Below are 25555 nucleotides of genomic sequence, written 5' to 3'. Positions count from 1 at the left end.
GGCACATTACCATGTCAGACAACAGGAACAAAAGATTGCCCTAGGAGGATCGTGTTTCTGATGACAAACTCGGATAGCCAACCTGGCGATGCAAAAGGGACACAGATGATCCACAGCCTGCTGGCTTAGAAACATGTTTAGTTCTGGCCTAGCTATTCAGAGCATTAGTCACAATAATCACTGGCCTATTTTCAGACTCCTCAGAGTAGCAGCAAAAAAAGGACCAGGCATCACTTTCTCCGTTAGGATAGATTTTTTTTATTGGTCGTTTTTGGTTTTGGAATGTACAAACTACATCAAGGAAGAATTGCTCAGAGATGCTACAAACCAATTGGACAGTGTTCACTCCCACTCAGATTAAACATTCAACATAAAATGTGCCTGATTTCAATGTAATCAAGAATTAAATATGCTAATGCAATACCTTTTGCCACATCTACTTTTGTTTTCTGTTTCTTTCAGTAAACACAAGAAGGCCACTGTGCTCAATTTGATGAGATTGGAGTCACAGAATTGGACAAGACACCAAAACACAAATAATTACAACAATAACCAGACGTTTCAGTGTGACAAACATATATATTACATTTAGACATTGAGTGTATATTCTAACGGAGCAGCAATTGTTTGTAGAACTTTCTAACAATCACGAGCCATTTGGATCAGCAATTTAAAAGACGACAACTTCTGCACTGTGAATGATCATTTCAAACAATTACCCACAGAGACTATGCTTATATGTAGAGGTCGAAACATAAAAGTGCATTTAAGTGCATTGCACTGTTTTGATCTGCCTGACCATGTGCTACTGCAAATGACATGACCCTGAAAGTCCGTCTAGATACATGAGATAACAGTCATGGTATTTTTTAGTGAACAGGAAAAGGTTATGAAGGGACAGAAAGGAAGGAAGACAGAAGAGGAGAAGGACAAACAACAACAAGAAATACATTATACGCCTATGCTACCTATGAACACAGTGGTGCTATCATTAGCTAATTATATTTACCCGTGGACACAATGTGGGGGGCCTGATAACCGATGATAACCGATGAGAAAAACGAGAGTAGGTAAGTCAAAAGGAGACGTAATTAGGTGAGGTGGAGTGTGCACAATTCAGAAATGTGAGGTGGGGAACCCGGTATTATGTAAATCACCTGTAAGCGTGGATAAATTGACATCCTATTCTATGCTACCTGATCGCTAATCCTGGCACAGACAATTTCTCTACCTGAGTGTCTAACTGCACCCAGTCATGCGTGAACCCACTCAGACGTGTGATAGTTCTGCAGAAAAGTGGAAATGCTGTGTGGTGGCCACCCCAGCACCACCCCCACCAATCAGGAGGGGAGTGAGTGTGGCACACCCCTCCCCCTGTAGCTCTGGCAAACGGGCCACCGTCATCCCCCAAGACCCAGAGCAGTCCCCTGGACCATTTGTACCCCCATTAACCAGTCATGGCATTCTAAAAACAGAAATAGAGCCAAGCAAGTGAGGCAGTAAATTGGGGTGGAACGGTTCACAAATACTTCCACATTTCTGTTCGGTTCTCGGTTTTGTGCTCACGGCTTTTCGTTTGGTACGCAAAAAAATTAATTGTCCTGTATAGTTGGCTAAATGTGTGAATCATTATATTTAAACACCCCCCCTGCCCCTGAAGTTTCGCCTTATTTAGTACACTAGTACACCTGTTAAAGGAGCCGTGTGTGCCGATGAACCGAAGAGACACATGGACTGAAACGAACAGTGGAACTGAACAATTTGGACAATTTTCAAAAACCGTTCCATCCCTCAAGTAACACATAAATGCCTACAAATGACAACACAGACCAAAGAATTGAACAACAAACAACAACAGTTTTGTACACTTTGAATTCAGAAGCCAGTACTAAAACTTCGTTCAATTGAAACTGCGTTAACAAACACATGTATTTAAGCAAGTAAAGAAACAATTAGTCATCGCTACCACTGTTTAGTCCTATTTGTTAAATTCTACGATTGTTTTGCTCACCAAAAGTGCAAAAGAAAAACAAAAAAACTGTGGTAACACAACAGAGCCATGTTTTGTGCCCTCATTTACATACAAACAAGGGCAGGGTATTCACAAGTAGACATTAGGAAAGGGGTGAAAAAGTCTTGACCGAGCAGTTTTGCCAGCGTCACGTGACAGGTCAGTGGCTGTGTAGTCTGTTGAACTTCTGTCATAGCTTTTGTTGAGAGATTAACAGAGAACACACAATGTGGAGTGAGGCTCTGCCTGTCGGAAATCGTCTCAGTCTTAGTTGAGAATTCGGGGGAACCACTGCTTCCAAACGGACTGGTCTTGCGCTGGCAATACTGGCGAAATGCTGCTCAACCAGTCAGACAACTGATCGAAATCTCCTTGGGATTGGTTTCTTCGCTGCTACAATCAGACAGATATATAGTAAAAGGGACGTGAGAGGGCAAGTGAGAGATGATTCTCCAATGAATTCAGTCCTCCAGGCCTTGTTCCCAAGAGCATCATCCACCTACACAGTAAGTCCATTGCGTCAACCTCATTCTGCTGTCAACTAGCGCAGATTCATTTTGAGACGTCTTGTTGTTACTTGGTGTCTGATTTAGTTTCACAATGTGGTCCTCCTTCATGCCTCAAGGGTGACTGGACTGGAAGGTGTGAGAGTGATCAAGTTAAGGAAGGTCTCTGATTGATAACATTTCAGCCAGAGTTTAGAAAGCCTCTTAGAGAAACACCTGATCACCTCTCACAGTAGTGAAGGGTAAAGTCTTTAGAAAGCTGCTTCTCACCTAAGCCCCATGATTCCAGCTCAAATTTTTTACCCATGTCGTCGATGTCGTCCTGCTCATCCTCTTCTTCCTCATCTTCCTCATAGTGGCTGGGTTCCTCAATTGACGTCTCTAGCCGGTAGCAGTAGGGTTGACCCTCTGTGTACTCATAGATTGTGGGTAGACTACTTTTGAGGCTACAACGTCGACGTAAAGCTACCAACAGCGGTTGAGGCATGGTGAAAATATCAACATTGTTTCCAAGGTCTATCCAGGCAAGGCTGGAGAACTTCTTGGGGTCTTTCAGCATCTCAGTCAGGTCTTTGAGTATACTCAGGGTGAGACGGTTCCCGTTGAGGGCAAGGGTGTTGAGTTTGGGCAGTGAGGCAAGAAGAGGAAGAAGCAGCCTCAGGTTTTCATCTTGGAGTTCCGTAAAGCTGATATCCACGGCCACCACGCTATCTCTATTGTTTTGGAGGTAGAAAGCCACTTGACGGACATCTCGGGTGGACAGAGGAATGCCTGACAAGTCCACAGTGTCATTGGACAGTTTCTTCTGGAGCGTTGTCTTGAGACTATAATGAAAAGAAGAGCAAGAACATGATTAAAGCTTTAAAAGCACAAACTAAATAAGGTGTTAGTAGGGCCACTGATCTGGAAACATGGCTCTGGCTTAATGTTGTGTTTTCTGTGTTTTCTAACTGAGGGACCGAATGGCTTCAGGCAAAAGGCTGACTAAGACCGCGGCATGGTCACTAACTAAACAGAGGAGCCAAAACATCCATGCCAGCCAAGAGCAAAGAGCTCTCAGCAAATGTCCCCAAACATTAGATACCTCTACGTTTGGAAACAATGTGTTATTTTTAGCCCTTACTAGCACGGCTCGTTGATTGATCTTTTGAATTATGAAAATGGAGGTACCACTCGTAATCTCTCGTATGCCCACAGCTGCAAGGCCTGTCACTTCTGTTGCTTCATAATGATACATGGTGACAATCACAAGCGAGGGCTGAGGCAAATGTGCCCCATGTGACTCACTCCCTTTCAAGGCATTCAAAGGCCAATGTGAAAGAAAAAAAGCTATAAAATAATGTTAAGCCAGTTCAACAAGAGTTCAATATACTTTTAAGCACATAATATATAGACCACCCCTGGCTATCTATTTATCATACTGCTAGCTCACAGTAAAATCTTCACCACAGACATGAAAGTCATTCATGAATGTTTGAATAGGATTTGACCAAGTTATTGCCCCCCCCCCCCCCCCCCCAATTTGGAGCTCCCTAAGCATAAAAAATAGATGTCATTGTCAGCGCTGTACCGATACCAATAATTGTACCGGTATGTGGGAGTATTAAGAAATAACGTGCCGAATCGAATCTGCTGATGTTGCGCAATATGTACTTTTCGACATCTCTCTGAAAAAAACAAAAACAAAGGAGCGCTTGTCGCCCTTCTCAAGATTATGATAAAAAGACAAACTTGTGCGGCGTCCGATCATTCTTTTACCATGAATTTAAATAGGTTTACCACTAGTAGATGCACAAACTGTAACCTTTGAGTCAATAACTCAAGGTCTCAAGGGCGGCGAACAATCACAAAATTGATAAGATTAATAATGACATAATCGCAATCAGGTAACTGTTGATGATCAGCATGCTAAGTGTTGATCCATCATTTATTTATCAATTACATAACCATGCTTTCAATGAAATTTATATTGCATAATCAAGAGATCTATTAGGTAAAATATAAGCCTTGTCACATGAGGATTAACAACTGCTAAAAATATAACACAAATTTGGGATTGAGATCTCTTTTGAATACCATACGAAATTGAATCATAACCGTTATATTTACAGAGTGGATATTACATTTCATCATGGATGTATGGTGCGCTTTAAGTGAAGATGATTTATGATAATCACACTTCAGTTTAGTTATTCACAGTACAGATAATGGATTCTTAACCCTTTATTGCCAGACGTATCACATTTGATACACCTAAAATTTCATGATTTTGAGACTAATTCAGAATTTTGACAATTCTTTTTGGAAAAAAAAAAGATGCAAGTCAACACATGCATCTGCAGGTTCCATGAGAAAAACAGACATGATTTAGCAAGGGTTATAGATATCAGAGCGCTTATTACAGATATTCATTTTGACTTTTCTTTTTACAAATTTGGAAAAAAATGTTTCATTAGGACCTTATTTTTCAAATTTTGGGATTCTCTGGTAATTGCTTCATGTTGGAGCCTTTTTTTTTTCTTAAATTTGGGCACAGAAATTACCAGTTTTTTAAGCTTCGATTCATTTTTTAAACAAATTACAGCAACTATTTTCTTGTTTAACTATGCCAAAGAAAAGATTCAGTATCAAATTAGTGGTAAATGATGGCAAATGGATGACATAATTGTTCTTCAACTAAAAATAGTAGAAATTACTACAGACAGGTATTGCCAATTTTTTTACCCTTTTATGCACAAATGATGATTAAAAATCTTTTATCTCAAATGTATTATTTGTATTACATTCATATAGGACAGTGGTCTCAAACCTACAGATCAGGGGCCAATTGCAGCCCATGAGACAATATTGTGTCATTTGACGCCAAATTGTAGTGTTTGTGTTCAGTGTTGTTAATTTTACTTTACAGTTTACCTCATTGTAAGAGTAAACAGTTACTCGGCAAAGTAACTGACGTTACTTTTCATGTTCTACACATTCTTGAATTAGACATTTTATAATATCTTTCACATCTAATATGTGTATATGAACTGATTGAATTAAATTGATTTTTTTCATTTATTAAAAACGTAGGGCACAATGTAAGACTTTTTTTGGTTTAAATAAAATCACCTATATAAAAGTGCAATGGTTTACAAACTTTAACTTTCAAATGCTGTGAGAAAAAAAGCCTTTTTGTTTTTTCTGTTGTACTGAACCTGCACCCAACCGTGAAACTGTACCAAGGTAAATACTAAATCGTGACTTGTGTGTATTGGCACAACCCTAATATACAGTGATCCCTCGCTACTTCGTGCTTCAAACTTCGCGCCCTCAGCAAGCTGTCCTGAGCCGATCGCGAAGTCTTATTCTCGCTCGCTCCCTCCCTCTCCCTGCTCGTTGTTCATCAGGCAGTGCACTGGAGTTGCTTATAAAGTTAACGATGATTGACAGATGTTTGGGTTTGATCTTGCCAAGGACATGAACTTCAGAACAGCCACATGCGTCAATCATCATTTAACTTGTTAAACAGTTGCTGTAAGTGAGCTTGAGTGGATTTGAGTGGACTCACTCAATGAAGCATTTAAAAAAAGTCCCCCAAACAGAAGAAATTATTATTATATTGTAATGTCTACAAGGACAATGCCAACTTGGTGATGATAATGCCCTCACCAGGAAAATAGTACATTATTTCAATTAGTTGTGTCCACCTGGACAACACGAACTGTATGTGTAAAAAAAAAAAAAAAAGTTGCACGAGTGTTTAAGATGACGCTTCCCACGCTAAATACTAATGCTAACAGTGTGAATGCTATGCTAACGCGCCGGGCTACGTAGCCAATCATCATCGCGTTTGCAACGGCGTCACTACCCCTTCCCCTCTCCCGCTCTGCGCTCTCCCAGGAAGTTTTGACAAAATCAGACAACTTGCGTTTCATTCAACTAAATTACAGTAACACGCGCCTTCACATCCTCAGTAATGGTAACGGCATTGCAAAGATGGGAAAATTAAATAATTAGATTACTCACTACTGAAAAAAATAACGCCGTTAGAGAGGCCTTATTTTTCCAAGGGCAATAAAAAAATAAAAATAAATCATTTTAGATAAAATGAATTGAAGGAGCCTTTATGGGGGAAAAATGAACTACTGAAATAGTAAAAAAAAAAAACACACAAATAAAAAGCCATGAATAATAAAAAATATATTTCTCACAAAATTATTTAAAAAATATCAAAAAATAAAATTGTGATGAAATGAAAAAAGAAATTCAAAAAATTGTGGCCCATGTGTATTTTTCTCTGGGAATAGTTGTTTGAAATTTTTGTTTCGTTAAATAAATATCTTGCGACCTCACGTAACTCTTTGCCTGCCATTGAGGTCCAATGCAGGATTGCTGGAAGTGATCAAAGCTCCTCCCAGTTAAATGGATTGGACGTTTATTGACGTCAATAGGTGTTTTCAATATTAATTCGTCTTTTACCAACTACCACAACACATATTGTGATCTGGGCTGGCAGGGAATGAGTTAAACTAATGGTAACTTTTGAGGGACCATTTAATTGCAGGCAACGTCCATGTCTGCTGGCTCAAATTGTGTATTTCACACTACAAAAACACATTCAGAAAACTAATATATTATTTACAATTGCTATAAGTATCTTTTCATGCCTAAAATACCTGAGCCGCACAAGCGCTATGAAAGCTTATTTTGTATTCACCGTGCACTCTTCAAGTAGTTTTCTTCCTCTTTCAGACAGATGGAAAATGTGTTGCAGTGCTACTTTTTATGGGGGGTCGGGAGAGTGCGACAGAGAGAGGGAGAAGCCGGAGGCAACGGACAAGCGATGCACGTAATCAAGCACTTAAAACGAAAAATGATTGACAGATGTGGTTACCATGGCTCTCCCATCAGGTCGGCCTGTGGCCAACGCTGTTCTAATTCAATGTCAGCTACAGAGATCGCTACAGCCCGACATGGAGTCGTGCCCTGCTTTGTGTTGAACTGGGCTGCAGATTTATGACTGTTATGATTAGTGGATGTCTGGACACAAGGGCTTACCATGCCTGGGATTTCCGACGGGACATGCTCTGCCTCAGCCATTTTGAATGTGGGGTCAGGTGGTAGATTAGCTGTCTGCAAATTTTATCCGACGACTTTATGGTGTCTGAATCCTGTGGACCAAAGTAGATCACATTCAGCAAAAACAAACTGTTTTGCAATTCTCATTTCCATTCTGCCGATACAACTACAGTGGTATGAAAAAGTATCTGAAGCTTTTGGAATTTCTCACATTTCTGCATAAAATCAACATCAAATGTGATGTGATCTTTGTCAAAATCACAAAGATGTAAAAACAGTGTCTGTTTTAACTAAACCACCCAAACATTTATAGGTTTTCAAGTTTTAATGAGAATAGCATGCAAACAATGACAGAAGGGGGAAAAATAAGCGAACCCTCTGCCTAAGGAGACTTAAAGAGCAATTGAAACCAATTCTTACCAAACATTTTAAGTCAGCTTTGTGCCCAATCACTGATGAGTGGTTTAAAGCTGCCCTGCCCACTTTAAAACAAACACCTGGTAAGAATTGTCTTGATGAGAAGCATTGTCTGATGTGCATCATGGCTGGGTCAAAAGAGCTGTCTGAAGACCTGCGATCAAGGATTGTTGAGTTGTATAAAGCTGGGAAAGGATACAAAACCATCTCTAAAAGTCGATGTTCATCAATCGACAGTCAGAGAAGTTGTCTACAAATGGAGAGAGTTTGGCACTTTTGCTTCTCTCCCAAGGAGTGGCCGTCTACCAAAGACGACGCCAAGAGTTCAGTGCAGAATATTCAGAAAGGTAAAAAAAGATCCCTAGAGTGTCTGCTAAAGACTTACAGAAATAACTGGCAGTCTAATATCTCTGTGCACACATCAACTAAAAACCAAAACTATGGCCAAGAATGGTGTTAATGGGAAGACTCCATGGAGGAAGCCACTGCTGTCTAAAAAAAAACAACAACATTGCTGCTTGTTTAATTTTCGCAAAAAGGCATTTGGATACTCTAGAGAAGCTTTGGCGAAACATTTTGTGGACTGATGAAACCAAAGTTGAATTGTTTGGGAGTAACACATGTCATGTGTAGAGGAAAAAAGGAACAGTTCACCAACATCAACACCTCATCCCCACTGTGAAGCATGGTGGAGGGAGCATCATGATTTGGGGCTGTTTTGCTGCCTCAGGCTGACCCGGCAGCATGGGCAGGCATTAGGGGGCCGTGCCCGCCCTGAGGGACGGCTGTGCCCGCCCTAGCTCGATTAAACTGTACTGTGTAATTTTTTTTTTTTTTTTAAATCTTCCACAAAAACACACACACACGGGGAGAATGAACCCTATATTCCAGTGTTTTTCAACCGATTGTGCCGCCGCCGTGAGAGATCGTCAGGTGTGCCGCGAGAAATTATCCAATGTCGCTTTTTTAAAATTCGTCGGGCAAAGTTGCAGTAGGAAGGAAGGAATGGGGAAAAAGTTCTCGGTTGTGTGCAGATGAGTCGTGTTGCGTTCATGAACTGCTCGGATTTCTAGGCATCAGCCACCTTGCTCTCCGTAACAATGTGGACCCCAGTACTTCTACTGTTCATTATTTGACTCGTCAAGTGTCGATACATACAAAAGTGTCCTTTCCATTTTATCCATATGTGACGACCGTTAATCCTCCCTCTTTTTTTTATTCCAACACATTATCGAGGACAGCTAGGTGGGAGATGCCTAGAAATCCGAGCAGTTCTTGAACGCGACATGAGCGGCTATCTAGCGCCATGGCGCCATACAAGCTTAAACGTCATCTCCAAATGAACGCCCGTCGCTTCAGAACAAGTCGATGGATTAAATAGGCAACTTTTTTGAGAAAAACTACAAATGTAAATAAGAACGCCCTGAAAGCCAGTTACTTTGTTGCTATTGTCAGCGAGACGACCAGCCCTGATGTGCTTAAATGCATTGCTCAAGTCCCCTGTCTCATAGTTTTTCAAGCCTAATTGCTAAACGTTTCACATTGAGTAAGTATAAATACTGAGAAATTATTTTATAATTAAATATACTATACAGAAAGTAATTTTGGAACATTTTGGTGTGGTGTGCCGCGAGATTTTTTCCAACGTAAAAACGTTCCATGACTCAGAAAAGGTTGAAAAACACTGCTCTAGTCATCCTATCTTGATCTGTTGTCATTCAATTCAACCAATCAGAGCAGCGAATGTAGGCAATTTCTAGCCAATCACAGATAAGGGGGGCGGGCTGAGTAGCCGGCCATTGTGTACTGCGATTGGATAGGGATTGCTCCGGTTACAGAAATGGCGATTGAGCGGCTCCTGTGTTGCTAATTCAAATTGGAATGGACATCCGTGTTTTTTTCAAGAAACTAAAGACGAACTCAAGCCATGACAAAGACGCGGCCGAAAGTCAACATGAAGGGATAGCGCTGATAGCGCTGCCACCTCCTGCAGTTTCACTGGCTGACACTATCATCAGAAAATATAATGGGTAAAAACGCCACTGTTACGGCTAAATTTACATTGAAGAAGTGTGTCCCCCCCCAAAAAATGTAATGCCCCCCCTGTAATTTCTTTCTGCAGCTGGGTCTGGCCTCAGGGCCTGGACAACTTGCAATCATTAATGGAAGAATGAATTCAATAGTTTATCAAGATGTTTTGCAGGAAAACCTGAGGCCGTCTGTCAGACAGTTGTAGCTAAAAAGAGGATGGATGCTGCAACAAGACAAATGATCCAAAACACAGAAGTAAATCAACTTCAGAATGGTTTCAGAAGAAGAAAATACACGTTCTAAAGTGGCCAAGTCCAAGGCCAGACTTGAACCCCATTGAGATGCTGTGGCACGAGCCAAAGATGGCGATTCATGCCAGACATCCTAGGAGTCTTACTGAACTACAGTAGTAGTAGAGAAGAATGGGCCAAGATTATTCCTGATCGATGTGCCAGACTGATATGCAGCTAGACGAAGTGTCTGGTTGAAGTTATTGCTGCCAATGGGGGGGGGGGACAAAATATTAAATGTGATTACTTATTTTTCCCCCTTCTGTCATTGTTTGCATGCCATCCTCATTAAAATAAGAAAACATATAAATGCTTGAGTGGTTTTAGTCAAAGCAGTTTTTCATCTGTGTGATTTTGACAAAGATCAGATCACATTTGATGGTGATTTTATGCAGAAATGTGAGAAATTCCAAAAGGTTCAGATACTTTTTCATACCACGGTAACCACCAGAAATAACACGTACTATTTTACTCACTATTCTCCTAATCAGATTTTTTTCCCATTAACATGGATTAACAACCAGTTCATGGATACAGTATTTGGCTTCTGTAGCTGTCAAAGGCAGTGAACGACTTTCGTGCCAGCTCTTTCTGTCAAACTATAACAGGATTTTGCATGGGGTGCATTGCTTCTCGAGAAAAAAAAAGCTGACCTTCTTAGGATTTTGCATCTCTCGGGCCAAACTCAGCAGCAGCTCGTGTGAAATTGGATCCACCAGATTGAGGAAGGCAGCATTTTTATATAAAATGTCATTGAGTGAGGTACCTTCCAATCCCAGATCCTAGACGAAAATAGAAAATGAATAATCATTTCCACAGAATTGTATAAAATGATAATACGGCAAGTAAGAGTCAAGTTAAATTGTGAAGTTAATTGAACAAAGTGACATCCAATTATTTAATTAGTCCATTATAAAAATAATTGTTAGTTGCAGCCCTAAATTACAACTATATATGAAATGCAGCAGTTTAGGAATGTAATGACAAGACGGGCTGCTAGTAAGCGACACAACTGTCCAACAGCCTTCATCAACAAGTCTAGCATTGCGGCTCTAATGAGTAAAACTAAAATGACAAGCCAGCCAAAAGAACTTTAATAAGAAGTAAGCCTTAGAGACAGATACACACTTGCACACATACATTTGTTTTCAGCATATCACAATAGGCACTGATTGCAACAGACAATGTGAGTGGGAGGCCAGCAGTACATTACTGACTCTCTGTTAAACAAAGATAACAGTAAACAGACGGACCTCGGATTGAGTTTAGTGCTGCAACGATTCATCTAGAGCTGTCCCGACTAGTCGACGTCATCGATGACGTAAATACGTCGACAGGTAATGACGGGTTAAAAAAAAAAAAAATTACATGCGGATAAAATATAGAATGGCGGACGCTCGCCTTGCAAGCGGTGAAAGCGGCATAAAGCCAAAAAATGTGGACCAGAATGGCCATAGCCTGGAATTATTTCAAGGAAAATATGTAGGGTGCCACTGTGTGTCTCTTTGCCAAGCTGAACTCTCATACCACGGTAGCACGTCGGCTATGAACGAATACTTGAAGCGCAGTCACGCAGGTGTAGTTTTGGAAGACGAGGAGAAACAAGCTAGCGGATCGTAAGTCCATACAGCTTTCTAACGATTTTTTAAAAGTTGAAGTTGCCTTTATGTGCGCCGTATCAACATGCAAATTTTTTTTCCCCCACGTACTTCACGTTTTTAATCTACCCTACTAATGCTCCCGAAAGCTGTAGATCTCGACATCTCTGTGTACGGCATGCAGATTGTATTTATTAGGATCATGGAAGCTCCCATTTGGGGAAAAACAAAAAAATATATATACATACATAATTTAATAAAAATATATATGGAAGCACAGTGCTGGCCTGCATGCTATAATCCATGACTGCACTAATGTTAGTTACTTTATATTATATAGTAGTGCGGCAACGATTAATCGATTAACTCAAGTATTCGATTAGAAAAAATTATTTAAATTAAATTTTGTTGCTTCGAGTATTTGTTTATTTAAAGTGGCGTTGTAATGGTTTATTTTGAAAGTGTTTGCATTTCGTTTTATTGATTAGGGTGGCTACACTACCCTTTGGTCTGCCTCATTTCATATGACTGAATCCAACTGCTCCCTGTTCAGACCAACGTAAGCTTTTGTTTGAGCTCATGTTTTTTAATGCATTCATGATTAAGTTTATAGGTATATTTAGGCTTTTTTGTGGGAATATGTGTCTGAACCATTTGTTAGGAGCATTGTAAAAAAACTAGGGCTGTCAAACGATTAAAATTTTTAATCGAGTTAATTACAGTTTAAAAATTAATCGTAATTAATCGCAATTAATCGCAATTCAAACCATCTATAAAATATGCCATATTTTTCTGTAAATTATATATATATATACTGTAAAATAAATTGTTGGAATGGAAAGATAAGACACAAGATGGATATATACATTCAACATACGGTAAATAAGGACTGTAGTGGGCATTTCACTCTACTGTCATTTAAATCTGTCTATGCTGTCCTCACTCCGAAGCGTCTACTTTTTCCAAAGCTAGACAGCTAGTGAACGGCGCCTTAATAATCAGACTTCTTCCTTTTTCATCTGATTTATTAATAAAATGGCCTCAAACCATTGTCCTCTTTAGACCGTCGTAAAACTACAAAAAAAAAAAAAAAACACAAGCATTGCATTAGCAACAACGTTAGCTTAGCACGCTATACAGGTTCACTAAACATAAAAAGCGTCTCATACAAAAAATATAACATTTCGCTTACTAACATGATATGTACATTCTTTACAACAACCATACTTACGGACAAATCTTGTCCAAGGATCATATAAGCACAACATTATAACGTAAGGTAGTGAATGAAATAAACTACAAGGTGTCAATGGAGAGTTTTACATTAATTAGAGATCTAGTCACTCTGTGTAAGTTTTATGTGTATATTGCATAGCTATTTTGATTGGGAATGCCAGTTCTCTTTGCATTAAGCACTTTTTGTGAACATTATTTTTTTTGAGAGATAGAAATAATATTTTTGTTGTGCAAAGTTGGGCAACCATGACTGTCAGTTGTGGCTGCAAATGGTATATAGTATGTTCTGCGTTGTGTTCAATTAAGCATGTTAAGAAAAAGATTGTCTCCTGTGAGTGATAGCACAACACAAATAATATTATTATCTTATTTGGAATACCTTTGGACACCTTTTAACCAATTAGATCTTTTACATGTATAATCAGTTAAACTTTTTCAGGTGCTGCTTGTTTCAGCAGGAAGTTCATTGGTTAAACTCCCTGCGCGTTATCGTTTGGAAAGAAATCCAGCACCCACTTGGCCCTTTCTGGAATCGGTTTAACACCTGTGCACTAAATGATACAGTAGCGACTTAACTGTTCCGCCTAAATGCATGATGGGAAGTTGGGCAACCATGACTGTCAGTGGTGGCTGCAAATGGTATACAGTATATTTTGCACTGTGTTCAATTAAGCCTGTTAAGACAAAGATCGTCTCCAGTCATTCTTCCCCACGTTGTTCGCCACAATACTATATATTTGTTGTGAAAGACTTGCCAAAGTGTAAATCAATTAAAGAAGCGGTCCAATGAACGCCTGTGTCCACTCGCATTTCTCTGCCTTTTCGCTCTCAATGTGTTAAAACGGCGTCATTGTAAACTGTTTGAGACAACGCATGCACAGGTCATTCCGTGCATGCGTTAATTGCGTCAAAATATTTTAACGAAATTAATTAAAAAATTAATTACCGCCCGTTAACGCGATAAATTTGACAGCACTAATGGAAACACAGCGCTGGCCTGCATCCTATAATCCATGACTGCACTAATGTTAATTACTTTATATGATACAGTATTATTGTGCATATACATATAGGAGTATACTCTAAAATTAATACTATGTATTTCATTTTTGTTACTATGACTGTGTGCCTTTGATTTAAAAAAATGGTGGTAATATTTCAATATGCCTTCTGCTTGATCTATTTTCAGGTTAAAACAAAAGTTTAACAGTTTTTTCCCTCCCCAAAACATGCGGAATGCACACCAGAAAGAGCATCTGAACTCACATACACACAAGTATTCTGAAATTGATTGTCCGGACATGAGGCCGATTGCAATTCATTTCAACATTTAGAATATGGACACACCACAAAAAGAGTAAGAATTGTTTTGACTCCTGTTAAAAAGGTGAAGTCAGTGTTTCTATTTACTGTACATTTTTCTTTTGCACTAGTAAATGCCAGCAGCATTTGACCTCATTGTTTGTGATTTATTATTGATATTTATGTTTTTAAACGTTAATAAAGAATTTAAGTGTTCCAAAATGTTTTTTATGAATTAATAAGCTTAAAAAAATATTCATTAAATTAGTAAAAAAAAAAAAAAAAATTAGATTAGTCGACTAATCGTGAAAATAGTCGGCTGACTAATCGGGAGAAAATTAGTCGTTTGGGACAGCCCTCGATTAATCGATTAAGTCAAGTAATTCTGTTAGAAGATTTGAATCAATTTTTCCTGCTTTGAGTATTGTTTAATTAAAGTGGCGTTGTAACAGTTTGTTTTGAACGTGTTTGCATTAATTTTTTGTTGATTTGGGTGGATTTTAATGCATTCTTGATTTTGTTTATAGGTATATTTAGCTTTTTGTGGGAATATGTGTTTGAACTATTTGTAAAACTATTTGTAAAAAAAAAAAAAGTTAGGATTTTATAGCATTTAAGCTAGCGGACTTTTGCTATGGAAATTAGCCAACTTTCTTTTGCTTTACTTAGATCCTCAATTATTTATACCGTTTGAGGCTAAACTCAAACTTCGAACTAACTAGTTCATAGATTAATCGACTACTAAAATAATCGATAGCTGCAGACTTAATTGGGTTTACACATTAAAAAAGCAAAGGCACATACATGACTTTTGAATCTTTAAAGCAGCTGTAAAGAAGGTTTTAACATGAAATAGAATTCGGTATGCTTTCTTCTGGTTGATTTTACACTCAAAACAGTGTTGCAGTAAAATTAAATTCAAATGTCATATTTAGGAAAACTTGAAACCACCAGCGATGTACTCTTTTTTTTTTTTTTTTTTTAAATCGGGAGGGCAGTTGCAAATGAAACTCATCTGTAGAATCAATTCAAATAAGATTGTGAGCATTTTTAGAGCTATTTAAAACCTATCGCAGATAGCTAGACTATATGGCTGGATTCCCAGATGATTGCCAGCCAAATAGGCCAGCCAACAGGGGGGGAGAAGGGTAATGTAACCTCTGGCAATAATGATGGAATCTTTTCCTTTTTACGGTTGTTATACACCAATGAATTAATTGCCGATTCCATAAATCTACAAGGTCCAAACTCATTCGGCTGTCAGGAGGCATTTTTTTGGGGCACAAATTAAGTTCTCAAGTATCTGTGCAATTCTTCTGTCCAACTACACCAAATAATCAATATTTGACACATTGTTTTATTTTCAAACAAGGCTGAGTTACTTGAAGGGTTACACAAAAAGCATTATATATATTTACTGGATGTTTTACATTTTTAATTCACTTTAATTAACATTGTAGGACTGGTTTTATTTCCCCTTTTATATTTTCTTTGTTAGGGATGGGTACCATTGTCTGTGGTAAATCAGGCACGGTGATTAGAATCTTGCTGCAGACTTAAATATGGAAATTGAACTTGCACTATGAAAGGCACCAAAACCCTACGACTGTGCAGACCCGTTCATCTGATATCTTTACCTCTTCTGCATGTCTGTAGAACAGTTTTAGACTTGTGTGAGGAAGGCCTTAGAAAAATATATACACTGCTGGCCAAAAGTATTGGCACCCCTGCAATTCTGTCAGATAATGCTCAATTTCTCTCAGAAAATGATTGAAATTACAAATGATTTGGTAGAAATATCTTCATTTATATTGGTTGCACTGAAAAAAAAAACACAGAATGAAAGAAAAAAAAAAATCACCATTTCACAAAAAACTCCAAAAATGGGCCGGACAGAAGTATTGGCACCTTCAGCCTAATACTTGGTAGCACAACCATTGCACAAAATAACTGCGAAAAAACGCTTCCGGTATCCATCACTGAGTTTCTTACAATGCTCTGCTGGAATTTTAGACCGTTCTTCTTTGGCCAACTGCTCAAGGTCTCTGCCTTCTCTAAACTGCCATTGTCTGATCTCTCCACAGGGGTTCTATGGGATTCAGGTCTGGACTCATTGCTGGCCACTTTAGACATGTCCAGTGCTTTCTCTCAAACCATTTTCTAGTGCTTTTTGAAGTGTGTTTTGGGTCATTGTCCTGCTGAAACACTCATGACCTCTTAGGGAGACCCAGCTTTCTCACACTGGGCCCTACATTATGCTGCAAAATTTGTTGGTAGTCTTCAGACTTCGTAATGCCATGCACATGGTCAAGCAGTCCAGTGCCAGAGGCAGCAAAGCAACCCCAAAACATCAAGGAACCTCCGCTATGTTTGACTGTTGGGACCGTGTTCTTTTCTTTGAAGGCCTCGTTTTATTTCCTGTAAACTCTATGGCCTGGCTTTTTTATGTCTCTGGGTCAGAAGTGGGGTCTTCCTGGGTATCCTACCATAGAGTCCCTTTTTACTCAGACGCCGATGGATAGTGCGTGTTGACACTGTTGTACCCTCGGACTGCAGGACAGCTTGAACTTGTTTGGATGTTAGTCGAGGTTCTTTATCCACCATCCACACAATCTTTTGTTGAAATCTCTCGTCAAATTTTCTTTTCCGTCCACATCTAGGGTTAGCCACAATGCCATGGACTTTACACTTATGACACTGCACACGGTAGACACAGGAACATTCAAGTCTTTGGAGATGGACTTGTAGCCTTGAGATTGCCCATGCTTCCTCACAATTTGGCTTCTCAAGTCCTCAGACAGTTCTTTGGTCTTCTTTCTTTTCTCCATGCTCAATGTGGTACACACGAGGACACAGGACAGAGCTTGAGTCAACTTTAATCCATTTTAACTGGCTGCAAGTGTGATTTAGTTTTTGCCAACACCTGTTATGTGCCACAGGTAAGTAACAGGTACTGTTAATTACACAAATTAGTGAAGCATCACATGATTTTTCAATGGGTGCCAATACTTTTGTCCGACCTATTTTTGGAGTTTTGTTTAAAATGATCATGATTTAATTTTTTTTCCCATTCTCTTTTGTGTTTTTTCATTGCAAGCAAAATAAATGAAGATATTACTACTAAAGCATTTGTAACTGCAATCATTTTCTGGGAGAAATTGAACATTATCTTACAGAATTGCAGGGGTGCCAATACTTTTGGCCAGCAGTGTATGGCAGGATAACAAACATGGAATTCATTACCTAAATTTTAATATCACCAGGGGCAAGGAATGATACCAAATTAAAATGGCTGACTTTGTATTGTTCTATGGCATGGCAATATAGTTTGATCAAGAATTTGCAATTCAAAGTCAAACACAATTAGTACAATGATTTCACATCCCTACATCAGGGCGGACAACAGAATAAAAGGGCAGAGGCAGCGCCATATTTCCTTGTCGGTGACCTTCTTTTCATAGAGCGCAGGCCATTATAGAGCATGTAGTGCTCAAATCTGCTCTAATGGGCATGTCGAAACAGCCCAACAGTGAAACTCCTCTGCAAAGTGGTGGAAACCAGGACAAAAACATAAAAGAAGATAGAAGAGGGATGACTGCAGGAAAACCCTGTCCTTTTTTTTTTTTTTAAATAGATGATAGTCTGGTCAAAGACCATGATGCATTTCTTCACTTTGCGAGTGGAGGTTTTGCTGTTTCAAAATAACAAAGCACATTTGACTGTGAGTGAACTTGACCACTGAGTTACATGTTGTGTCTGCTTGACCATGTGTCTACACAACGATTTCAGTGGCCTACTTTTGATGACTAACACATCAGGAGGTGGCTGAATATGCAGACTGTATTTGGAAAGGATGAGGTCTTATTGTGAAGCTTATGGCACAGTGAATCTCTAAACCACGGTTTGAGCTTTATCACCTCAAGTCAGAAAGATGGTTCCTCACAGAAACCCAAGTTATCCATACCGTGTGTTGCCATTACACCAATATTCATATAAAAGGGGGTAAATCACAAATAATAATATATCGACTATTTGGAAAATATACCATATTCTGCCATGATTCGAGTCGATATAACGGCCTTTGATCAATGTTGTGTACACATTTAACACTGCCAGTTACAGTTAATCTAAAGCAATAAAAAAATACAAGGCAATTATAATGTTTTTGACTCTTTTGATGCTTAAAAAACTGGGAAAATGGTCTAACTAAAAGAACGATGTTGATGGATATTTGTCGTTTCCATCGATTTAAATTCATATCCAAATCGTGAATTTCCTTGGCCTCTGATAATGGAGGAAATGTGTAAAAACAAAAATTAACATCCCTTTGTAAAATCAGTCATACCTAAGCACATACAGTGGGGAGAACAAGTATTTGATACACAGTCAATGGGAAAACCCATTGGCAGTGTATCAAATACTTGTTCTCCCCACTGTAAACACTGATAGGACTCCAGCACAGGTACTGTACATACGGTAATAAGTATTAATGAAGTCACAAGGAAGGGCTGGCAATCTGGGAAACTCGCATTTGACTTGCTAAAATATAGTGGGCTACCACCATTGATGAAATATCTGCCCACATTTCAGGCAGCCACATCCTGGAAAAACTGGTTGCTTTTTTTTTTGTTTCAGTAAAACCAAACTTTTACCTTTTTGATGCAACTTTTTCATTTAGTTTGGACGCAAGCAACACAAATAATACAAGCTAGGAACAATTATTATTATTATTTTTTACCTGTAACATGGCGTAAGCTGCACGGAAGATGAATGAATGAAATTATAATTGAGAGCTGGCGTCCACATATGTTGACATCAAATTTTGGGTCGTGTAGGCCACACTTGAATTCCAAATGTTAATATTATGAACAACCTGAACCCAAATGTGATGTTTATGTGCATGGACGTCAGATCTTTATTACAGTGGTACCTCTACATACAAAGTTAATTCGTTCCAGGACCTTCTTTGTAAGTCGAAACGGTTATATGTCGAGCAGGATTTTCCCATAATAAATTATATTTCCATTAATTCGTTCCACAGCCCAAAAACCTACACTAAATCCTTACTAAATATTCCTGCTACTATTGCAAATGGCAATTACAAAGAGCAAAACAAATAAATTATGCATAAAAATCATAATAATATAATAGTAATAATAATAATATTACCTGTGATAATGTAACGAATCGGTTCTGATGTGGTGGACTTTTTTTGCTGTACCTGAACGCACCGCGGGGCTGACGTGATGGTGAGCAAGAGAGTACGGTTCTATTTCACTTTCTGTTTTGATACTGGCGTCAACAACAACAGACACTAGATGTGTTCTGTTGCACAAGTTGATGGAATAAATGATTAGAAACCTGATGAAGCTGGCAATTTCTTTGGGGATGTTACCACAATAAGAATTGTCACCTTAACTTATAAAGAGTGGCGAACAAAGGAGGACCGCCGGCCAAGATCGCCATTCTACAGCCCTATCTTCGACCCAGTTCGTGGATGCACACACCATGCTTATATTTTGCTATCATTTACATCTTCATTTTAATGGTAAGCGTCACCTTTTCTTTTTTTCTCCACCTGCATTAACCTTTTTGGATCCAGTGTTGATTTCTCTCACAAGAAAATCAGAAGTGTGTCCGTCTTCCGGCAAAACAAAGAAACTGCGGCACTGTCAAAAATCGTCGTATTTCGAGCATGTTGTCGGATGTAGAAACAAATGTCGAGTCAAATTTCACGTCAGATGTCGAAAAGATCGTGTGTCGAAGCTATCGTATATTGAGGTACCACTGTGGTCTTTTATTTCTATTTAAACAGTTTTTATTGAGTTTTTAGTTTTTTTTAACAATAGCAGTGTGGAGCATCAAACATAACAAAATGACCGACAAAGATGAATAAAATGAATTACCATATTGGCCCGAATATAAGACTTGTGTTTTTTGCATTGAAATAAGACTGAAAGACTGGGGGTCGTCTTATATTTGCGGTCTAGACATTATACCCATTTACGACGCTAGATGGCGCCAGATATCATTGAAGCGATGTATTGTCATGACATATTTCAGGTTTAACCAGTTTGCATTATTTTATTGCAATGTTTCAGTTAGACTTCCATTTGATGGTTAATGCAGTTATTGCAATTTTGTTGTTTTATCACAATAGATTGGTTTATTTACATTTCAAAGACCAGAAGCCATTCATTTACAAATGTGATTGCACTTTCATTTAGTTTACATATTTAAATGTTCAGATATTAAGATTTGAATGAGGCAAAATAACATGCTTTTTCTCTCAAATACATCGTTATAATCATTTGTTTCAGATGTACTGTAATTCTTTTCTTTATAAAAATTAATTTGGTGTTCAAAAAGTCTTTTTTCAAACTTGAGTCTTGAAAAAGAGAGGGTCGTCTTATAATCGCGGCCGTCTTATATTCGGGCCAATAAGGTATTAAATAAAAAATTATATAAAAGGGGGTTGGGCATCCAGGGCTTGTCTATAGGAATATGCTAACATAACGATCACAACCCAAAGTTTAGAAAACGTTTCCATTTCTCATAGTATCTTTCACATTTTTCAGCAAAGTGTCTTAGGGAAAGGTTCATTCGCTCCATAATGTAAATCTCGTGTATTGTGTCCATCCATTCAGTGACAGTAGGTGGTGTTTCCTTTAACCACTTTCGAGTTGTTTTCTTGCAGTATCTGGAGGAGATACCTGTCTCGTTTTGTAAGTCCATTTGGGATATTACCCAAATAAAACATATTAAAACTTGCTTCCAATTTTAAACACAAAATCTTCTCAGCAACGATCGCTACATTTCTCCAGAAAGAGGAGATCTTGGGGCACTTCCAGAAGATATAGAAGCGGCCCACAGGTGAAGAACATCCACATTTCCTCCAACATTTACCATATTCATAATTTTTGCTTTAGAGTTCCTTTACTATTGGTGTAATAAAAAAACGCATAGTATTCTTCTATGTGAATTCACGCCTTAAGCCAAGAGCTAGACTTAGTTGCCACTGTTTTACATATGTTTAACCAGTCCTCATCGGAAAGTTCGATTCCCGCCTCCCTCTCCCACCTGAGCTTCTGTAGTGGTCAGGTTTTTCATCCTGTGTCATGCTCAGTATGTTTTAGAGATCTGTTTTTTTTAGTAAGTGTACCCCTTGAAGCATCCACAAAGATAGTAATTATTGGGTGTCAGTCACATTCACTTAAAATGCTTGTGTTGAAATAGTGGCGCAGTTGTAGATATCGAAAAAATATCAGCCTTCCCCAGACCATATTTGTTTATAAGTTGTTGAAAAGAGTAAAGGTTCCCTGCTAATGTTATTGACCAATATGCGGTGATGCCTTTGCTACACCAGTGTTTAAAACCAACGTTGGTTTTTGCTGGAGTAAAGTCAGTGTGTCACCGTAAAACCTTTGCATCTTTCTCAAAAGTCTTATTTTGAAGTATACCAATTGAGACTTTTAGTGGCACTTTAGTCCAAGTAGAAACTTTATCCAGATAAAAAGCCAATAATACCTTATTCCCAAGTATTGAAGAGAGAGGAATGTGAATTTGTGTTTGTTCTATTTCTTTCCACCTAACATCATGGGGTCACACCATGCAATCAACGTTTTAAGTTGTGCAGCTTTATAATCATTTTCCGAGCATGGTAAAGCTATACCTCCGTCTCCTTTGGTCAACTGAAGTGTAGCGTACTTTATTCTTGGTCTCTGATGATTCCAAATAAAATTAGAGATTAATCCATTCCATTCGGTAAATTGTTTTGTATTCACCTCAAGTGGGAGAGCCAGAAAGACGTACAATAACCTGGGGAGTATATTCATTTTTATCATGTCAATTTTCTTGTATAGATTCATTGGCATGATGGCCCATCAGTTCAAGTCAGCTGTAATATCACCTGTAAGGGGAACAAATTTTTGCGCATAAACAGGGGTCGTACCCTTGGGGCACCCACGGACACTCTCTGCCCATCCAAAGAAAACTGGATGTAGTACTAACTGCAGTCTGGGCACCGCATATGGTATCCCATTCATATAGTACTGATGTGTTCTAAGTTTTAACCTTTGCGTTGTTACCTCCTCTTTCACCTTAAGAAAAAAAAAAATTAAAAAATGAAATGTTAAGTTTTGTTCCTAGGGGGCAATTCACACATTTACGCATATTTTTTTTTTTTTTTTTTTTACATTTTATCAAAGTTTTCACCAGTGTTCACCTGGTTGTTGAGTTTGGTGAGTGTTGAAGCATTCTGAGGGGGTCAAAGTAGGGCTCAACGCGTCGGCGGGACAAAGAATGACTGCTAGGGGGCGCTACATAGTGTATTCTGAATTTGTCTTCACACGGTATCAAAGGTTGCACCTGTCTTGACCTGCCTGCCGATTTTGGTGCATTTTGAAGCATTCTAAGAGGGTCAAATTGAGCTCAAAGGGGCTGCGGAATAAAGAATAACTATAATAATAATAATAATAATAAATCCGAGGAACCACAATAGGTTACTTAAAGAAAACATTTGTCACCTGCATGTCCATACTGTTCAGTTATGGATGTGTTCTAAGTCAAATCAAATCAACTTTTATTTGTTTAGACCAAATCACAACAGTTATCTCAAGGAGAAAACAAAACATGTTTAAAGGTGCAGTAGCCCTACGCTGGATTTCGACCTACTTGAGCATTGTAGCTATTTTTCATTTTTTGCCCCCCAGGTAAGACTAATGCCCACCCACACATGGCATCCTGGTAACACTACTGCTTATAAATATCATCAAGGGTTTGGGTATCCAGACTCCCAGGTACAGTGCCCTCCATAATTATTGGTACCCCTGAAAAAGATTTTAGCTTCTAATAATTTTTTTTCTGTGTAGATTTGGCCATATGTTTAGGGCCATAGTCTTGCTGAAAGACCCAGTGACGACCCATCTTCAGCTTTCGGGCAGAGAGCAACAGATTTTGATCTAAAATGTCCTGGTATTTCAAAGCATTCATGATGCCATGAACCCTAACAAGGTTCCCAGGGCCTTTGGAAGCAAAACAGCCCCACAGCATCACTGACCCACCCCCATACTTCACAGTGGGTATGAGGTGCTTTTCAGCATGCGCATCTTTCGTGGCACGCCAGACCCACTTAGAGTGTTTGTTGCCAAAAAGCTCAATCTTGGTCTCACACAAAAATACACACAGTTCCAGGCTTCAACTGGGACCGTGTGCTTTGGTCAGATGATTTTAAATCAAAATCTGTTGCCCTCTGCCCGAAAGCTGAAGATGGGTCGTCACTGGGTCTTTCAGCAAGACAATGACCCTAAACATATGGCCAAATCTACACAGAAATGGTTCACCAGACACAAAATCAAGCTCCTCCCATGGCCATCTCAGTCCCCAGACCTTGTTTTGTTGGCAAAAGGTGGTTGTACAAAGTATTAACACCAGGGGTGCTAATAATTGTGACACACATTATTTGATGTCAAATAATTTTTTCTTTATGTGGGCTTTTTTCCCCACTGAATGAATGCACTTGTATTGAAGGTGGGATTTTTCTCTTTTTTTCCATTAAGGTCCCATATTATCTGAATAAAAAAAAAATATTAGAAGCTAAAAAACATCGTTTTCAGGGGTGCCAATAATTATGGAGGGCACTGTATTGAAATGTATCATTCCTCCAATTACCTTTTATTAGTGGTTGAACATGCTTGGGTTGAAATTGTTATTACTCAATTTTAATTCAATAATAAATAATAATGAATTAAGATATTATTTACTTTATTATTTATTTTTTTTAACTGCCAAAAATAGTCACTTTCCCTTTAGAAGGGTTAACCAATCGACCTGTCCAGATGTCTGATTTATCATTATTTATACGCTTCTACTCTACAGCCAGGTATATTATTTTGAACACACAGAAACAACTCTGTCTGCAAACGATTACACAGCACTCTGCACGGCCATCTCCATGTCTGCTAGCCATCTGTTGCGTTTGGATTGCATCAGTAACATAACAGGCCCGACGAATATGACAACAGGCTTTGATATGTCCCAAGCAGCAAGTTCCCCGTGTGTCCTCACCTTCCTCAGCAATCTGAGCACGTCGGTTGCTTGCTCCATCCTGCGATCGCGAAGCAGTTTCTGAATCTCCCTTATCCACGCCACCCGTCTCATGTAGGGGCTGTGGTTGGACCTACGCAGCATCCCGGGCAGTTTGTCCGTCTTGAGCATCAGGGCAAACAGGAAGTCGCCCCCGACCCGGCCGCTCCTATTGTCGCTTTCCGTGGCGACATCGAGAAGCCTGCGTCGCTTTTTAGAGAAATTCTCGCTGTCCAAGCTGTTCTGTCTGCTAAGTCTGGAACCCATGGCTATGCGATGTACAGGTTTCGTTGTTGTTGTTCCTAGTCAGACGGGATTAGCAGCAGGGCTGACCCATGATCAGCCTCCTTGGAACACGGCGTCGAGGTCTGCTTTTGCAGCCCGTCACCACTAAATAAAGCATCCGATATACACCACCATAAGACTTCTTGCACTCTCACGTAACGTAGATTTCTCCAAAATATATAGAAAGACTTTGACGTGTCACACCTTTGTTGGGATGACGATGACAAACGACCAGGACACGAAGCTCCGTCTGCTTTATCTCGAACAGTCTACTGTTTTTACGCTGCTGTTTAGGTTTGAGCAGCGTGGAGCGTCTGGCCAATCAAAGCGCGCGTAGCCCTCCGCTTGCCCCTCCTCTCTCGATCGAAACCTCCCACCGTTAGGAGCGGAGGGTTATGTGAAAAAACTAAATAATAACTGAGATGATGAAAACCAGTGGCGTCGTTAGGCTTATTTTAGGAGGGTTTAAAATATACTTAAGCCCCCCTAAATAATTTGGTGTTAAAAAAAAAAAAAAAAAAAAAAAAAAAAAAAAAACCTGGCAAAAAATGCTGACAGAGCCAATATAAAGTTGCCTGAATATTGGTTTAAATCAACAATCATATGCGAAAACGCAGACAAGACTGAAAAAACAGTTTCTGCTCTTGCACTCCTCTTTAAAATAAACTGCTGTATTTTAAGCCAAAATAACTGTTGTATTTGATAGAACAATATGTCTATATGCTGCCATAGCAG

The 25555-nt window shown here is 39.0% G+C and overlaps 3 protein-coding genes across 6 annotated transcripts in view; 2 read left to right on the top strand and 1 right to left on the bottom strand.

Moving 5' to 3' along the window:
• The window catches only part of ggt5a (gamma-glutamyltransferase 5a), a 32917-nt gene extending 17494 nt beyond the window's left edge, over positions 1 to 15423 (top strand). The window contains exon 13 of one of the 2 annotated variants that reach the window (XM_057831584.1): positions 14340 to 15423. The gene's annotated coding sequence lies outside the window, so the exon portion shown is untranslated. Of the gene's footprint in view, positions 1 to 7251; positions 7749 to 14339 lie in introns of those variants that run through there. The other variant, XM_057831583.1, reaches the window with a different exon arrangement.
• Positions 224 to 25102, bottom strand: lrrc75ba (leucine rich repeat containing 75Ba). Its single transcript, XM_057831585.1, has 5 exons — positions 25025 to 25102; positions 24518 to 24925; positions 10970 to 11098; positions 7558 to 7670; positions 224 to 3341 (listed from the first exon to the last, which is right to left on the bottom strand). The coding sequence occupies exons 2-5, from the start codon at positions 24800 to 24802 to the stop codon at positions 2738 to 2740; spliced, it is 1131 nt and encodes a 376-aa protein (XP_057687568.1). The 5' UTR covers positions 24803 to 24925; positions 25025 to 25102; the 3' UTR covers positions 224 to 2737.
• The window catches only part of ggt1a (gamma-glutamyltransferase 1a), a 51762-nt gene continuing 28586 nt past the window's right edge, over positions 2380 to 25555 (top strand). For all 3 annotated transcript variants that reach the window (XM_057831582.1, XM_057831581.1, XM_057831580.1), the window contains exon 1: positions 2380 to 2517. The gene's annotated coding sequence lies outside the window, so the exon portion shown is untranslated. The remainder of the gene's footprint in view (positions 2518 to 25555) is intronic.

This window comes from Corythoichthys intestinalis, chromosome 3 (assembly GCF_030265065.1).
Source record: "Corythoichthys intestinalis isolate RoL2023-P3 chromosome 3, ASM3026506v1, whole genome shotgun sequence".
NCBI classification, from domain to species: domain Eukaryota; kingdom Metazoa; phylum Chordata; class Actinopteri; order Syngnathiformes; family Syngnathidae; genus Corythoichthys; species Corythoichthys intestinalis.
Note: the sequence above shows the minus strand (reverse complement) of the source record. Positions and strands in the feature narration are given on the sequence as shown.

Bases quoted from the DNA above. Each gene is read 5' to 3' on its own strand.
- lrrc75ba (XM_057831585.1), bottom strand. From the start codon at position 24,802: ATGGGTTCCAGACTTAGCAGACAGAACAGCTTGGACAGCGAGAATTTC. The intron at 7,671-10,969 runs GTCAGCTTTTTT...TTTGGTCCACAG, and splicing joins AGATGCAAAATCCTAAGAAG to GATTCAGACACCATAAAGTC. The intron at 3,342-7,557 runs GTAAGCCCTTGT...TTTTCATTATAG, and splicing joins CGTCGGAAATCCCAGGCATG to TCTCAAGACAACGCTCCAGA.